The sequence below is a fragment of the Neolamprologus brichardi genome, chromosome 9 (genome assembly GCF_056152115.1).
Source record: "Neolamprologus brichardi isolate AB-2024 chromosome 9, ASM5615211v1, whole genome shotgun sequence".
Taxonomy (NCBI): Eukaryota; Metazoa; Chordata; class Actinopteri; order Cichliformes; family Cichlidae; genus Neolamprologus; species Neolamprologus brichardi.
In genome coordinates, this window is record NC_142112.1 from 11,399,895 (window position 1) to 11,417,405 (window position 17,511).

The window sequence follows — 17,511 nt, forward strand, 5'->3', positions numbered from 1 at the left end:
ATCAGTATCTAAGGTTTGACTCTCATCATCCACTGGAGCATAAACTGGGTGTCATCAGGACGCTACAACACAGAGCGAACACCAAAACGTTTCTCCCACAAAACCCTACGTCCAGATGAACAGAATCAACTTTTGGAGATTCCTTTTGAAATTTACTATTTAATGATGGCGGAAGTGCGTCCTTGGTTCAAATCCACCTACTGGCTGGGTTTTGTCTGTGTTCTCTCTGGCTTCCTCCCGTAGATGTGTATTTAGTGAACTTGGTGCTTTTACATTGAGGATAGGTGTAAATGGTAAATGGACTGATTCTTATATAGCACTTTTCTACTCTCCTGGAGTACTCAACGCGCTCTATACAACATGCCACAATCACACCCATTCTCACAAGCATTTTCTCTGTACTTGGTGCTTTCTAACTACATTCACACACATTCATACTCCGATGGAAGCATCGGAGAGCAACTTGGGGTTAGTATCTTGCCCAAGGATACTTGACATGCAGACTGGAGGAGCCAAGGATCGAACCACCAACCTTCCCATCAGCAGGTGACCTGTGATTGGTTGTCTCTGTGTTAGCCCTGTGTCACATTGGAAACCTGTCCAGTGTGTTCCCCACCGTTCATCCCATGGCAGTTGGATCAGGCTTCACCCGACAGACTATACGCAGTCCTGTGAAAAAGTAATTTCCAAAGATCATAGTAATTTGATCTTTTTAAAAAAAAAAAAAAATAAAAAATTCTTTTTTAACAAGCAATAAGTGGTAATCACTGTAAATCAGTTCATTATAACAATCAAACGATGGAAACTAGCTGGAACTAAACTGACTTCTCAGCTAAAAGGCTTTTATTTTATTTTTTTAAATCACAGTTTACTGAAAATGCATGAACGTAGGTCCTCTTTGTTCAAACAGAGGCTGTGAGCTTCAGAGTAAGCATGGAGCCAAGCTGCACCCAGCAGGTGAGAAGCTCCACAGAGCAGATACTCCTCACATGACCGCTGGTCAGCGCTAGACCCAGATACAGGCATGAATCGATGCCCGGCTTTAAATCCAAAAACCACCATCACCACACAAAAGTGTACGAGCTCTCCCTGTGATGTCAGTGAACCTCATGGGAGTAGGTCAGATCTTACACAGACAAATGGATAAATCAGAACTTTAATGTTTACGTGAGACAAATCAATTTTCACTATCAAAGAAGGACATGGCCACTGCGACATGAGCCGCGTGAGTTGAGGATCACTCCAAAATCACACAAGAGTTTGACAGGAAACTGGAGTGTATGTAGTGTGTCTGTTTGGTCGGCTGAAAAAGATGAAAGAAAAATGTTCAGATATCAAACTTTCCAGGTTTATTTCTAGAATACATCTTTATATCACAAAACAGTCTCCAAAATGCAGACTAGGATCTTTATATAAACTGTACACAAAGCAAGGCACTATACACTGAAAGAATTAAAAATCAAACATTTCATCATCATTCTTTGTTTGCCTTTAATCAAGTCTGTATCTGTCCCACAGTAATGACACCGTCATTCATATCAAGAGCTTCATTTGATCAGTAAACAGCAAATGGTGATCTGTACAGCTGGAACATGAGACACAAACCTCTGCAACATTTATTATACACTTTATTTTGTTAGGTTTTCAATATCTGTTGAGATTTTTCTTTTTTTAAAAAAACATTCTACATGGATGTAATATAAATATAATTTATTTTTAATGCACAAACATACATAGCAGAGAGTATCATGTGGAGGGAGTTTAGCAGGCTGACAGACCTGCCGACACCAACATGGCTGCAAGGCTGACAGTGTAAGGTGCTCCTGCTCAAAGTACACAAGTACATACATTAACAGAGTGGGAATTTACATGACTGCCATTAAAACATGCATCCACTCACAATCATCTCCTACAACCAAAACACTGGAGCATCTTTTCCCCACACATCCAGGCAGCCCCACCCTTGGAGTCTGAGTTTTCTGATGACATCAGCAGCGCCCAGTTTTTCATCATTCAGAAAAGTCCTTTGGCTTTCTTCAAGTTCATCTGCTTCCAGCCGGGCAGCGCGCCGAACTCCTCTTTGCTCATCTCCAGGGCTCTCTGTGGGATCGGTCACACTCAGAATCAAACAGACACGACACTCTGCTGCACACACTGATCGCAAACTCAAAGTACTCAGTCCTGTAGCCTGCACTGTGAGTGACAAACATCTGAACACAATCATGCATCAGTGAAGTTAAAGACACATTCGAGTTTCCAAAGTGCTCACAACTCTAGGATTCAATTCACACGTGTGTGAGTTGTAAGTAAAGTAAGTAAAATTTTATTTATATAGCACATTTCTAGATAAAAGATCAAAGTGCTTTACAAGGTAAAAAACAAAAACAGTCAAAAGTTAACAAAATGCAATTTTAAAAAGATGTGTTTTTAGCTGTTTTTTGAAAGTAATCACTGAGTCTGCAGATCTTAAGTTCTGAGGAAGAGAATTCCACAGTCTGGCGGCCACAGTGGCAAAAGCTCTATCACCCTTGGTTTTCAGTCTTGTATACTGAATAACAAGTAGGCCCTGATCACAAGACCTCAGGGACCTACTAGGGGCATAGGGCTGTAAAAGTTCAATGATGTACGCTGGTGCTTGTTCTTGAAGAGCCTTAAATGTCAGAACCAGAATCTTAAAATGGACTCTGAATTCAACGGGGAGCCAGTGCAGCTGTATAAGCAATGGTGTTACATGAGAGTATTTCAATGTTTTTGTCAGAAGCCTTGCTGCAGCATTTTGGACAATCTGCAGACGCTCCAGGGAGTTTTTGTTTAGACATGTAAACAGTGAATTACAGTAGTCCAATCGTGATGAAATGAATGCATGAATAACAATCTCCAGTTCAGTATGAGATACTATAGGGCTCAATTTGTGAGTGAACAGCCTGTAACCAAACATGCTATAGTAGAAACACGGTGTTAGAAAGGAGAGAAAATGAGTGACAATGCTGAACAAGGAGTGAACATCCCAAATCAGACAACTCACCTTCCCATAAGCCCCCACACCCTGGAGGGTGGAATCAGTGAAATAGGTTAGTTCATGAAGGGACAAAAGGAGCGAGACATGACACCATTAAAAACAAATGGAAGAAGTTGGAGTGAGAAGGAATGAAAGGAGGAATAAACAAGAGAAAAATCCTTAAAAAACAAACAGAAGTGAGAAGTAATGTTTGACTCATACACTGTCCAGCTGTTTGAAAAAAGTCAAACTACACGCTGGCTGCAAAGATGCATGACCTCAGCTGAGAGTCACAGATAAGGAAAAGACAAACAGAGAGGATAAGATGGAGAATCAAAAGGTGCAACAGCAGTACTCGTGCTCTGGGGAAGGTTGCTAACATTCTGGGTCATTAAACCAAACCAATGACTTGAAAGACAATTTCCCTGAAGTGCTGACTGAGCTGGAAAATTAGGGGGCGATCCTGTCTTGGTTCACCACAACAAGCAACTACCTGAGCAACTACTTAATGTACTGTATGCAGCACTTCAGTAGAGGTTGTACTACTTTTGTTTCCTACGTATGAATGAACTTAAAACAACTTAAAAACAAACAAACTGAGGTTCCTTCCTGGTGCTTCCTCACCTCCTATGACAGATTTTCTGGAAAATTAAAAGGCAGCTCCTTCCCTAAGTGCCTGTCTTGTGCTCTCTTTACAGTAGTGAATACTAACATTTAGTATTCTAAAACTACAGACTACAGTCGATGTAGTCAATCTATGTTGTGACCGGCACAACAGAGTCCAGAGAAACTCTATGAGGACACAAACTTATGTTTGCGGTTAGCTCGTAATGCCCAAGTTACCAGGTAAATTAATGCTGACCTTCATTAGCTGGAGGGAAGCTAGAGCTAATAAAGCCCTTCTGGCCAAATTTAAAAGTGGAGGGCTGACATCAGCAAGTAATTTGATTCATGGTGGTGACCTAAATCGACCCAAGGCTGTTGTTCTTCTGACTGAAATAAGCCAAAGACCAACTTTACAAAAAAAGATTGTTGTCAGCTTAGTTGGAAAATGTTTTCTTAGAGACTTTTTGACAAGTCATTTATCAGTTCTAAAACAAAGCAACCTTTAAAATAAAATCACAGGCTCTTCACACTGGACATTCTTACCTGGAAGTCCTCATCAGACAAGTAGACCTCCAGGCGGAGGGGATCCACTCCCTCAGGCAGCGGCCGAGCTAGGAGATCAGCCAGCGGATATGTGGTCTTACAGAGCCGGGCCAACACATCCTCCACCAGAATAATCTGATGATAAATTTCTGCCTCCTAGAAACCAAAACAACATAATTTTTTTGAGCTGATATCCAGACGGACCTGTATGCGAGTCTTTGACTTGTGCACTATTTGCTTCATATGTTGATATTAGTACGTTTGGTCCACGCACCCTCTCAGTGATCTCAGCGATGTCCTCTCTATGCTCCCAGCTGGGGAACATGTTTGTGAAGGTGAGTGGCTCCAGACCAGCGTGGATCAAATATGCTTTGGGAGGCTTCTTCTCATTCTTTTCTGAGGAGAAAAAGCAAGAAATGCATTTTAAAACAAGCAAACATCCTTCATTAACAACCAAGATTTCCTTTATCTATCTGGGTTCCAAGATCCCGGGGGGGCAAAAGTGTCCACAACTACTGGATGGGTTGTATATTTATTAGGAAGAAAGTAGAATACCTCTGCAGTACTGCAGAACCGTCTCCATGGCACACTTCCTGTCCGAGTCCCAGCGGATTCGGGCCGAGCCAGTGCTTTCACTGTCCTGAGGCCACCAGCCCTGCCACAGGTACACCTCATGGTGGTTGTCCACCAGGAACAGGGCTGATAAATAGGTGGGAAAAAAAGACGATCACATCTGGTATGCATCATTGTCAGATTTTCAAGTGTTCAGTTAAGTGGTCATTTTTGTTCAGTGCAGCGCTGGACATGACTGATGGATTTGTCCTAACAGTTGAAAACCTAGACAGAAGTCCTTCCTGCTGGTTCTGGTGAAAACTCTCAGCACACACTAAAGTTGTCATTCCTAGCATTCATTTCAATGTCTCATTATGGGATGTGTCTCAATCTGTATCCCTTCACAAGCATTTATGTCCTCATGCAACTCTTGATTGGTGATTGCAATGACCATGTTGGACAGAACCATCCACCAACTAACCTTTAATAGCGTGCACCACTACACTGTTATTATTCAAACAACTCTTCTTGTTTTGGATCATCTCCCAACCGAGGGCTAAACAGGCTAGTTAGCTTAACTCTCTACAGACAGCTGCATGGTAAGGTAGTTTAAAATGCCAGGTATCACATACAGTCCTCCTTGTTATCACTCCAGCTAGCAGTGACTGAACCCTCTTTCCTCTGGGCTCAACTGTGCGTTGGAACAAAGTATCCAGTAAAGACACCAGGGCTGCTTGTTTTGCTTGAAAAGTCTCCAGTGATGGGACGCTTCTGCTCTAAGTGTAGCCTCAAGCAATGCTGAGGTCTGTGTCCTTACTGCTACTACTGAGATAAGCTTTTCTGGCAAAAACAAACAGCAATAATACAGAGAGAACCCCAACAAGAAGGCAAACTCCTTTGAGCAAGCACTTGAATTTAAAATCCTGCTCCTCACATACAAGGTCTTAAATAATCAGGCCCCATCTTATCTTAATGACCTTGTAGTACCATATCACCCTATTAGAGCACTTCGCTCTCGCTCTGCAGGCCTACTTGTTGTTCCTAGAGTATTTAAAAGTAGAATGGGAGGGAGAGCCTTCAGTTTTCAGGCCCCTCTTCTGTGGAACCAGCTTCCAGTTTGGATTCGGGAGACAGACACTATCTCTACTTTTAAGATTAGGCTTAAAACTTTCCTTTTTGCTAAAGCATATAGTTAGGGCTGGACCAGGTGACCCTGAATCCTCCCTTAGTTATGCTGCAATAGATGTAGGCTGCCGGGGGATTCCCATGATGCATTGAGTTTTTTCTTTCCAGTCACCTTTCTCACTCACTATGTATTAATAGACCTCTCTGTGTTGAATCATATCTGTTATTAATCTCTGTCTCTCTTCCACAGCATGTCTTTTATCCTGTCTTCCTTCTCTCACCCCAACCGGTCGCAGCAGATGGCCCCGCCCCTCCCTGAGCCTGGTTCTGCCAGAGGTTTGTTCCTGTTAAAAGGGAGTTTTTCCTTCCCACTGTCGCCAAAGTGCTTGCTCATAGGGGGTCATATGATTGTTGGGTTTTTCTCTGTATCTATGAACCGCCTTGAGGCGACTTTTGTTGTGATTTGGCGCTATATAAATGAAATTGAATTGAATTGAAAGCACTTCGCAACAGTAGGAAGGAAAAACTGCCTTTTAACAGGAAGAAACTTCTGTCAGAATCAGGCTCACAGGGGAACAGCCATCTGCTGTAACCAACTGGGGGTGAGGGGAGGACGACAGGAAAAAAGATACAAAAAAGACAAAAGAAGTGCTTACCCTGAATAATGACTGCATAGTTGTGCAAGCTACTTAATGGTAGTTGGTTATTGTGGTCACCAACCAATCAGCAGCCAATTATAAGATAAATGGTTTATGTGAACCATGCAAGGAGTCGCACCCCATAGTGAGGGATCTCATGCATCTCATTCTGAGAACTGGAGTTATGGAAGTAACTTTAAGTTATAGGGAAGTGATTCTGGCAGACATTACAAACATGTAATCTCTCCTTAATCACAGCCCTTTGAGATTATACTTCTTTTTCAATTATTAAAAATATTTGGTCTTCTCTGCTGAGTTTAGCTGAATTTCTAAAGCTGTTTTCATATCAAAAATACTTTATCAACCATGTCCAAAGTGCGACCCTTACGTGTAGCACTCTGGATGCAGCTGATGACATCAGCAAACTTAAAATCCTGAGTGCAAGTTGATTGTCACATCCCTCAATAGACAAATACATTTAGAAATTTGTTGTTCAGCCTGAAAATCTGTTTCAAGAAAACTCTGGACTTGTGTTAAGAGATTAAAGCTGCTTCAAAATGAGTGCAGACACCGTGTGTGTCTACTGTACCTGGTTGGGAAGCTGCATACAGGTCCTCCTGTAGGAAGGGCATGGAGTTGACCTGCTTGGGATCTCTGGCGGGATAGAGAAATTCCACAGCTGCAAACTCTCCTGAACTGCTGCTCAGCTGGTACAGATGAGGTGTGAAATTAAATCTGCCTGGATCTGTGGGTCAGAGGGAGAAACGGACAACGAAATGACAAATTTACAGCTGAAAAAAGTTATAAAAGAATTAATACGTACAGTTACTTAAGTGCTGTGTGTTTGTTGTATACTGTACTGATACACAGAGCTTAAATATGTTTTTTCTACCACATTCTAAAATCTGAATTATATGAACAGCTGTGAAATCACAGATATTCGTGTTTGGTTTTTTTTACAAATATATTGGTCAAAAAATAAATGGATAAAAGGAATTTGAAATCACATCAGATTTGATCATATCCCGATACAACCTAGGTTACGTATTAGGAACAAAAGGATGCCACATCCTTTGATGGAAACGAAAATTACAATATCAAACTACACACAGCTGAAATCAAAGACAGGCTGAAAATGAGAGTGAAAAAATGATGCAGCAAGCCTGTCCATTTAGCTGAGATTTCATTGGAGCAACTCAAAAATGGCACTCAGTAGTTTGTATGACTCCTACATGCTAGTATGCATGCCTGACAACGTTGGAGCATGTGGCTAATAAGACGATGGATGGTGTCCTGGGGGATCTCCTCCCAGATCTGCCCCAGGCTCTCACTGAGCTCCTGGACAGCCTGAGTTCAACCTGGTGGCATCAGATAGACCACAACATAACGTCCCACGGATGTTCTATTGGATTTAGGTCAGGCGAGCGTGGGGGCCAGTCAATGGTGTCAATTCCTTTATCCTCCAGGAACTGCCTGCATACTCTCACCACATGATGCCCAGGACTACCTGCACCAGCGCAAGAATCTCATCCTGATACTTAATAGCAGTCAGAGTGCCGTTGCCATTTTGTTACCGTTTTATGGTATCATGTGACAAGAAGATGATTTCATGGCCACAATGAATGTCATATTTAACAATGTTATCCGTATTCTCCATCAGAACAGGACAATAAAGAAACAATATTATGTGAGGCTGCAGTGTTTGGACTTGCAGGCACAGATGAAAAAACAAGTCCATGCATCTGCATTAAGTGTTTAGCTTGTGATATTTTCTTAACATCAAAAACTTCCAGTTTTTATTATTACAAAATGACATGCATTTTTGGAGGTTTGATGTAAAATAATTCTGCTCTCTTACACAAATTAAATTCTTCCCAAAGCTTCCCAGATTTGGATCCGTATCATCTGTGCACATTATTATGTCGTTTATACTTTATTAGTATAAGTATTAAAACTGCTATAGATCAAGATTTGCACTTGACTGCTGAAATGACTGTTTTTGGTCGCACTAAGTAATAAAAGTCATCAGTTAATTAAAAACACTAAAAATATCTCTGTCAGGGGAATAACCTCTGAACAGATATAATATTTACTAGTTCAGTGAAGATGAATATTGATGTGCTCAGTAATTCCAGGAGCAGGATATTTCTGACAAAACACAAAATCAGCATTTTTGCCTTTAATAATTTATGTACTGATGTTTTAGAGGTCCCTTAGAGGTAATCAGGAACAAATTTTGGGCTTAAAAGACTGAAAATTGAATCTTTGTTGTCATGAGTTGAAAAAGCATTATATATTATAATGCTATTCTGCATTATTTTATGCTAAAGTGTGATTTAAAATCCTGCTTTGAACACTGACCACCACAGCTTAAGCTTAGAATATCATATTTACTAGTGATACTATTCAGAAATGCCTGAAATTACTGAAGTACTTTCTCTACAATTGTGAATGCAGGACTTTTACTTGGAAAGGAGGATTTTGACAAGTGTTCCCACCTTGCAGCATGCAGTCGTAGGCTTTCCTGTCCCGCCTCCCGAGGGCTTCCCAGAAGCCCGTGGGCTCTGCTCCCTCATCACATTCCTGGATGGTGACCTTGCTGCTGCTGTGAAGGCCGGCTTCCAGAGGACAACTACAAAAAAACAGAGTGTGTCAGACTACGGGGTCACAACTGAACTCCTGACAAGTGGAAAACAGAGGTTTGCACTCACTGTTCTTTGATCTTATTGGCAGCAGTGCGCGCCACCTCCCGCGTGTGCACCTGAGACTTGCAGCCATGCCACAGGTAGATGAGGGCCTGGCTGATGCTCAGCAGCACCATGGAGACTCTTGAGCGCAGGCTGCTGCAGTGACAGGCGACCTCCAGCAGATGGCCCTCTACCTCCACCTCCCCACGCACACAGTACAGACGCCAATCATCTGAGACAAAGAGGGCAGATGAACGGAAGTGAACGAGATGGCTAAAAGTTATTTGGAGGTGTTTAAAACGAAGAAGTTAAAAGCTGTCCACTGCAGTAGGCTTACTCTGCGAATTTTCCTCCTCCTCTTCCCTCTTTCCTGAGTGGATGACCATCCCTCCCTTGAAGCACTGCAGGAAACATGGAGGCTCCTTTCCCTGCTGGACTTGAACCTAAAGAGAAAAAAAAAAAAGATGTCAAAGCAATCATACTCCCACAAAATGAAACTGTAGACTAAGAAAGGCAGGAAACAAATTTATATTCCATGCAAACTTGGTTTTTCAGACACTCTTGTTGTACCTGTGCTCCGCGCTCTTCATCCAGCTCCACCGTCATGAGTGCTGATGTTCCTTTCTCGCTGACGGTGGAGTTGCGGCCCTGCCAGAAGAAGTAGCAGCACTTTTCCTTCCCCGCTCCTGTCGTCTTCAGCTGCTCCGGGTTCTGTCTCTTCCCAACTGTAAGGGAGACATTCATCTGAGGTCTGTGTCTGCACACGGCCACAAAACCACGATTCATGAACATACATGCTGCTCCTCAGTGTCCTAGTAGATGCACCTGTGATATAAATGTGAAAATCCTAGGTCCTCTGACTTTGAGGTTAAAGTCATCAGGATTCAAACTTGCCTGAGAATTTTAGTAGATCCATCTACGGTATGAATTTAAAAAAAAATCCTGTTCAAGTTATGAAGATCCGAAATGATTGTCATCTCTTCTGAGCTGATGAGAGGTTTTTGTATCTGCAGGCATGAAGCTGGTGTGTGACTCAATGAACAAATGAGCTCTCTAATAAATCGATAAAATGTCTGATCTGCTTCGAACTTGGCAAGTTTTCTGCAGAGTCCAATTTTAGGTCATTTGGGTAATGTGTGGTCTCAATCTTTTCAATGTTGCTAGGCAATAACCACAAAAATATAGCAGATTATGTAACAGAATAACAAGTCAAATTTAAATGTGTTTCTGTATCGATTTTTTAGTCAGTGCCCTTTTCCAAAACTCTTTGACAGAGACCTGGTGCTCGTGAATCGACATCCACATTCCACAACAGCAATGATACTGCTGGAAGTACAACTTCCAGGAGAACAAAGCTTCTTAAAACCCTGTTCTGAGGCAAAGGCTGCCAAGCAGCCTTTAATCAGATGTGACTGGTGATTTTATACATCTGGTTTTTATGTCTTGGTGGATGTTTAAATTAGAGTTCATTTAGATGCTGCTGCAACATAAACGCTCAAATATGCTTCTGAGGTATTTCAAGAAAGCTGCGCAGCAGTGAGACTGATTTATAGACATTTGATCAAAGCCAAAGATATCACAGACCGACTGTCACATAATTCTGATCTTGGAATAGAGTTAGACCATAGTTAGACCCACAAAGCACAAATTGATTGTATGAGAGATTAAGACCATCACCTTATATTCTGAAAAAGTTCCCCATAAACAAACTAAATCTCATACCATTCTCACATGCTAACGGCTTGTTAGTGTGGAATTTTGGATGTAGCTTACAGCAGCGGTCCCCAACCTTTTTTGCGCCACGGACCGGTTTATGCCCGACAATATTTTCATGGACCGGCCTTTAAGGTGTCGCGGATAAATACAACAAAATAAAAGTAGTACCGGTACCGAAAAAAAGAAAATTTATTCATAACACACGTGAAAAGACCCAGGAAAACCGAGTAAACGATAAAAACGATAACAAAATAACGCTGAAAACCGATAAAAACCCTGAAAACTATACATTTCACACCTGAGCCTCAACTCTCGCGGCCCGGTACCAAACGTCTCACGGACCGGTACCGGTCCGAGGCCCGGGGGTTGGGGACCGCTGGCTTACAGGATAATATTAGTAATAATATACAAGTAGTATTACAGAATTGACAGAACAGAATTTGAGTATTGGGAGAACAGTAGTGTACCACCATGGCACCAGACACAGCACTACTCAATTAAAACACAGCAGACAGGTCCAGCATAACCACTGATTTTCTGTGGCTGTGTCTAAACCTGATCACAGCAGTGGTGAAACCAACTATTTCTTTCCTCCTTGTACTCTCCGCCTCTTGTAATCTAACAAGCATTTAGTTTGTTGAATCTGTAACATAAAACTGGAGTTTGTGGTATTCTGCTTCACAAGTCAAGAGCAGCGGCAGGAGCTGAGCCAGCTTCACCGAATCTGCAGACATTTGGCTGCGTGGTACATAACTGATTTCACCAACAGTCCTCCCCAAAGGTGTACTTTGGTGTTCCTGGAAGTACTCGGAGTGAGTCAGAGAGGATGTGCTATGTGGTTAAATTGGCCTAGATCTGCAGTAACAGACATAAAACCAAGGATCCTGTGGTTCTGTGGTTTAGGTAAACTGGAAATAAATGTATCAGTATTGTAGTCAATACTACAACTCACTCACTAAGACAACTTTTAGCAGTGGAAAAAGCAAAACATTATGTGCAAACTCTGCATACAAATGAAGAAATTATAACAAACATGACTGATGTACTGTCTCCATCACTCCATCTGCTGGCCGGTTTGAATGATTGACTCTTCTAAACACGTCTCTGCACACGTGGTAGATTGGACACAATCTACACAAACAAGTCTGCTTTGACTAAAGTGGTCCTTTAGGAATGCAGTTCATCAACTACTGCAAAATTACAAGGTTTACATGAAAGTGTAATCTATGTGCTCAGTACGCACCAGCAGTGCTGACCATGTATTTCCACTTCACTACATAGGTGTCACCCTCGTGGAACTGGCCAATGCTCTGGCGCGGCAGGCGGCTGTAGTCGAACTCCAGGATGTGCCAGACCTCCACTGCCAGAGTGCTGATCTCGTAGCTGCGCCACTCCTCTGCCTCCACCAGGCCGTAGCCCCGGCCCACATTGAAGCCATCCAGAATGGTGCAGACGGGTGTCTGATGGAGGGTCAGCATCAGTGAGGCATTGCACGCACTGGGCTGATCACGGGTGGGCTGCTCCTGGTGAGGATTGAAGTAGAAGAAAGAAATAAGTGTGCTGAATCTGCTGAAGCATGTTACTCCCACAAAAACAAAGAATGAGGACGTAGGTAGAATAAAGTGTTTGCTGATACCTTTTGATCAGTACTGTGATCGCTGCTGTTTTTTGTAGGACTGGGAGTTTTCCTGGAGTCGCTCCAGTCCAGGAACTTTTCTTTGAACAGGGTGGTCTCATTGTGTTGAGTCAGTCTGCCAAACACTGCCCAGTCAGGGCGACCCTGGCCTTTTCTACATGTGAAGCGGACACAGTGTATAGATGATGCATTACTATTAAAACCAATGAAGATGCCTGAAACACACTCCTGCAATGTCAGTTAATTTCTGAGGCATTACTTAGACCAGAAAGTAAAAGAGAAAACATGACCAACTCTTTCATCTCTTTTATCTGATCTCAGTGTATTCTTTAAAGCTCTCTGCACAAAGGGCAAAAACACCATGTGTATGCAGACTTCCTGTGATTGACAGTCTCAATATCTGTACATAACCATGCATCTAAGCTGTAGTATGTGCTTCCATACTTGGGTATGAGTGGGTTACACTCTCCTGGGTCCAGTGGGTTGATGTCACAGTTTGTATAGTCAAAGGTGCCATTCCACAAGTGCTTCGCCAGCTGGAAAGCCACCTTCCTCTGCGCCAAAGTCACTTCCTTCCCGTGCCAAATGTACATCTCACTGCCAAAGTCAAAAACTAGAACCTGCAGAAAACAGAGAACGTGGTGTTTTCTCCATAGCATTTATATCACCACTAGAGGGAGCCAAAGGTCATTTTAAATCTTACATGCTTGCATATGATTTTAAAACTTTATTTTAGATTTGAGATGGATTTACAGTTTGCAACAGTTTTAACTTAATTTGTCTCACCTCCTTAGGATTGAGCAGACAACAGCGAGGCATCTTGGCCCAAAAATCATCATCTGGGACCAGTTTGTCATCCATCAGGCGATAAATGCAGTTGGTCTCCACAATGGCGCCCTCGTACAGCTCATCTTCATCGGGCGTTCCTGCAGCTGCAAGAGCAAACATGGAGGCATTGGATTTCATTTTATTGAAACAGTTTCTTGGAGTTTTTCACATTTAAATCCTTACACTGATAACTCGACTGCCCCCCCAGGATCTTCCAGAACTCCTTGACAGCATGGTTTATTGTGTTAATGCCCTCTTCAATGACTTGGACATAGTTGGCTCGACAACCCAAATCTCTTTTGCTCTGGATGAAATTGGCCAACTCTGAAGCCTGAAAGACACACACACACACACCATAAAAAAAAGTAGAAACACTTCCATCTTACCAAGCATATTTGTCTCATTTCTAGTCAAAATTTATCTCATTACACTTAAAATAAGACAAAATCAGCTACAAAGCAACATTCCAGTAAGATACAGGAACTATGTTCACTCTGTGAATCTTGAAACGAGAGAAAAACTAGAAAATTTTCACTTGTTCCATTGGCAGATTTTTTTTCCACTTATTTCAATGTAAAATATCTTGTATTAACCATTTAAAGCCGGTTGGAGTGGGCACGCTCTGTTTGTGTAACTATTTTTAACTCCCGGTAGCACTGCAACCAAGTAAGCTATAGCGCAATAAATTTTTTTGCATATGAAACCAGAGGAGTTGTACTTACATCTTATGCCATCAGCTTGTCCTAAGTCAGTTTCCTTCCACATATAGCTTTGCAAAAACTGGATAAAAAGCACTTGCAGCAACAAAAACATAATATTCCAGAAACAAGCTTTACCGATCCGATCAGCTGTTCAAAACACTTCCTATGTCCATCAGCGCGAACTATCGCATGTCCTCCATGTCCTGCCCGAAACCGGAAGTGATGTCATTTTGCAGAAATGTAGTTTTTTACCATCAGGGCCTTATGAGCCTATACTGGTGTTTTTAAAAGTTATGTTTGACTTTATGACTTTCTGTGTCGTTTCTGGGATGCTTAGAACTCATATTGCACTGCTGGAAATAGTTTATTTTGATGCATATGCTGCTTTTTTGCAAATTTGCATTATAATATTTATTTTCGTTTTTCCTGCAGTGTATAAAAATTGGTGTATTTCAAAAATAAAACTATGAAGACACTTAAAATAAATTGCACAAAATTTCCTATTTTGTGCAACTTTTTTGTATTTACAGTTTTGAGGGATAAACCTCTTAAATTTCTCTAACTAGAAATATATGTTAAAAAAACAAAAACGATTTTCAATTTTTTTGTAGTTTATTGCACTTTTTTGCAATGTATGTAATTACTATGCACTTAATGCAGACATATTATTAAAATTTGGGCTATAATGGTTGTATTGATGTATAGCAACTTGAAATGCTCCCAAAAACGGCACTACAGCATGTAAAAATATAATTTAAGCTCTGGCGGACTTGGTTCTATGGTAGGTCTTAAAGGGTTAACACACGAAATAACTGTTAGAATATAAAGTACCAAAGTTTATGAAGTGACCTAGAACAACCCCATGAAAGCTGTGGACACTGGCTCACAACAGTCCTTTGTGTCAGATTTAGGTCACTAGTTTATTCAGCTAAAAGGTCATCAGAACACACCTTCCTGAGCTATGCCACTGTAGCTTCCTCCTAACACTGTTTCCATCCTGCACTTGAAGCCCGTCCCACATGCAGCAGTGAGACTCTTATACCACATGATTTCAGTTCTTAGAGGGCTGTAAATTCCCAAACAGTAAGTATACTGTACTCAAATCTAAGCATACCAACAATAAGCCGTTTTGTAATCACTGCTTTGCAGCGCTCTGAGTCGTAACCCACCTTGCTCTTCTCAATAACATTGGCAAACTCTCCGATCCAGATGAAGCAGTGTTGTGGCGTGATGAGCAGGAAACAGTCGCCGCTATTCAGGGAGGATGCTCGCGGCTCCACCAGTCGGGTCTGGATGTGCCGGCGGCCTGGTTTCACACAGACACAGACAGGTAGTCCGATTGTCACATTATTGTACTTGCAGTAACAGGGCAAGCATCTGCGAGTCTCACCACTTCACCAAGTATGTTATCTACATTAACTTCTAATTTTTCTTATGCAAATAAATAAGGGCAGCAAAACAAATATTTGTTAGAGTTTTATGATTTTAGGACGCTTTTGGCTTATAAGAAACTAGCAATGCTTGAGCATACCTATCTACCAACCATCAGGTTGGGGCAGCTAACCTCCAAACAAAACAGTAACCCCAGTGTTGAGGATTTACTCTGAATTACAGAGAGCAGGCTTTAGAGGAGTGGATCAGCCTGGGGCAGTGTGAGGCACCCTGGTGAGAATGATTTGGAACCACAGCTGTCACCAACAGACATAAGGAGGAGATGCACAGACATGCTCTCATCTCCAGTTTTAGATATCCTCCGGTCCGCTGGAAAGGACAGCCTTGAAGAAGCATCCTCCAGAGCTTTGTGTGAACTGGTTTTTGTTTTTCTGTTCCTTGAACGATTAATTGTAGCAGCTGCTACAGACTCACTGACTGCAATTTAAAAATACTGAGCACACACAGTTTATTAATTTGTTATTCGGTACTACAAATTATTGCCTGGAATGTTTTTCCACTTTCCACTAGCTGCACTGTTTTTATTGTATTTTATTATTTTTCTTTGGCCAAATAACATTCAGCAGGCAGCACAGAGTTTAGCATCTTAGCAAGATGCTGCTAGATTTAAATGTGGGATTAATGGAAATAAACCTGCATGAGTGCTGAGCCGAAAATGTGAACCGGAATTAAAACATTGCAGAATCACAGCACATTAATCAAAGAATTTCTGAAAACTGCAAAAACCAAAGAGCTATTGTCCTCGCTTTTAACAAAAGTATGCAAATATGGTGCAGTGGACTGAATAAAAAGAAAAGTAGAAGTATTCCTGTTGTGAGGGTAGGTGTTTCTGTACATTTAGTGCAGTGTTTCCAGTATATTTAACTGACCTTTGACCTGCAACAGCATTAGTTTCTTGTAAGGCACAGCGCTGTTGTTGGACATCTGCTCTGAGATGTTGACGCTGCGCAGGTTGACACTGCTGAAGTTCTCCTTGCTGGCCAGACCGGCGAGAGCCACTTCAGAGAAACCAGAGTTCTTATTCACTGCAGGAAAAAGAGCAGAGACCTGACATTAAACTGCAAGAAATACACACAACAATTTTAATTTATTACTCTTCATTCTTATACAGCAAAGACACATCCACCCAGTACACACAGTCATGACCACAAAGCACTACTGTGTCTCACTACAGCAGGTACTAAAGGTTTAATGCTATGAGAGGAGTTGAGGAGGAAGTTACACATCAAAGAGTGTGGGTTCTTGTCTTCACAGTCAAAACAAGCTGCTGAGCACGTGCAGCTCGTAAACAAAGCTGACTTTTCCGAGGACTGCTCAGCACAATAACAGGAAAGGGACACGCATGCAGGTCTGCTCACATCCCAAAGCGGTGTGCGTGGGTTCATTCAAAGCAAGTAGAGAAGCGCATGATACAAGTGAGCCTTTCTATATGAGAGTGAAGCTATATTGCCCTCTTTTTCCATAGAAACACTGACTCAATTGGTCAATACATCTCTCTGTCAATACAAGGGGCAAGATATTTGCATTTGCTGATAACATGAATGCACACATCACAGGGAAGAAGAGAGAAGAGGCCTTTTTGTGCATCTGTCAATTTCACCAGTCTCCCACAACACGGCAGTTTGACAAGCAGGGTAAAGTAGGAATGGCAGTGTCCAATGCGCCTGGCAACAACCGCAGGAGTGATAAATTACAACAACCTGTTGGTGCTTGGACAAATAGAGCATCGTCAAGGAGACTGTATATTATTTTAAACAGCTGCTCCTCATCCATTCTCACTCACTCTTCTCAGCCTTCATCCTTTTGCTCTCCAGCAGGCCGATGTTGAGCCTCTGCTCCGTGTACTCGTGTCTGATGTCCTCCCTGGCAGCCAGCATCTTTAGAGGGTTCCTGGATGACTGGACGTTACGTGCTGGGCGCACCGCCCGCTTGTGCTGTACCATCTCTGAGGTCAGCCTGCAGAGAGGTCAGCGGTACAGGGTCACAGTTAACAGGAACAAGTCTCACCCTCAGTGATGAGTCAAAGGCA

The 17,511-nt window shown here is 42.0% G+C and overlaps 1 protein-coding gene across 3 annotated transcripts in view; it reads right to left on the minus strand.

Moving 5' to 3' along the window:
* Positions 1-1,334: 1,334 nt before the first annotated feature.
* Positions 1,335-17,511, minus strand: part of svila (supervillin a) — a 51,693-nt gene continuing 35,516 nt past the window's right edge. For all 3 annotated transcript variants that reach the window (XM_087845918.1, XM_087845917.1, XM_087845916.1), the window contains 18 exons: positions 17,266-17,438; positions 16,352-16,507; positions 15,200-15,336; positions 13,513-13,660; positions 13,288-13,433; positions 12,946-13,121; positions 12,502-12,655; positions 12,109-12,388; positions 9,720-9,874; positions 9,487-9,592; positions 9,174-9,381; positions 8,961-9,094; positions 7,052-7,207; positions 4,703-4,846; positions 4,422-4,543; positions 4,148-4,303; positions 3,026-3,046; positions 1,335-2,100 (listed from right to left, as the gene is read on the minus strand). In XM_087845918.1, coding sequence (XP_087702044.1) covers positions 2,014-2,100; positions 3,026-3,046; positions 4,148-4,303; positions 4,422-4,543; positions 4,703-4,846; positions 7,052-7,207; positions 8,961-9,094; positions 9,174-9,381; positions 9,487-9,592; positions 9,720-9,874; positions 12,109-12,388; positions 12,502-12,655; positions 12,946-13,121; positions 13,288-13,433; positions 13,513-13,660; positions 15,200-15,336; positions 16,352-16,507; positions 17,266-17,438 — 2,659 coding nt within the window. In that variant the 3' untranslated portion in view covers positions 1,335-2,013. The remainder of the gene's footprint in view (positions 2,101-3,025; positions 3,047-4,147; positions 4,304-4,421; positions 4,544-4,702; positions 4,847-7,051; positions 7,208-8,960; positions 9,095-9,173; positions 9,382-9,486; positions 9,593-9,719; positions 9,875-12,108; positions 12,389-12,501; positions 12,656-12,945; positions 13,122-13,287; positions 13,434-13,512; positions 13,661-15,199; positions 15,337-16,351; positions 16,508-17,265; positions 17,439-17,511) is intronic.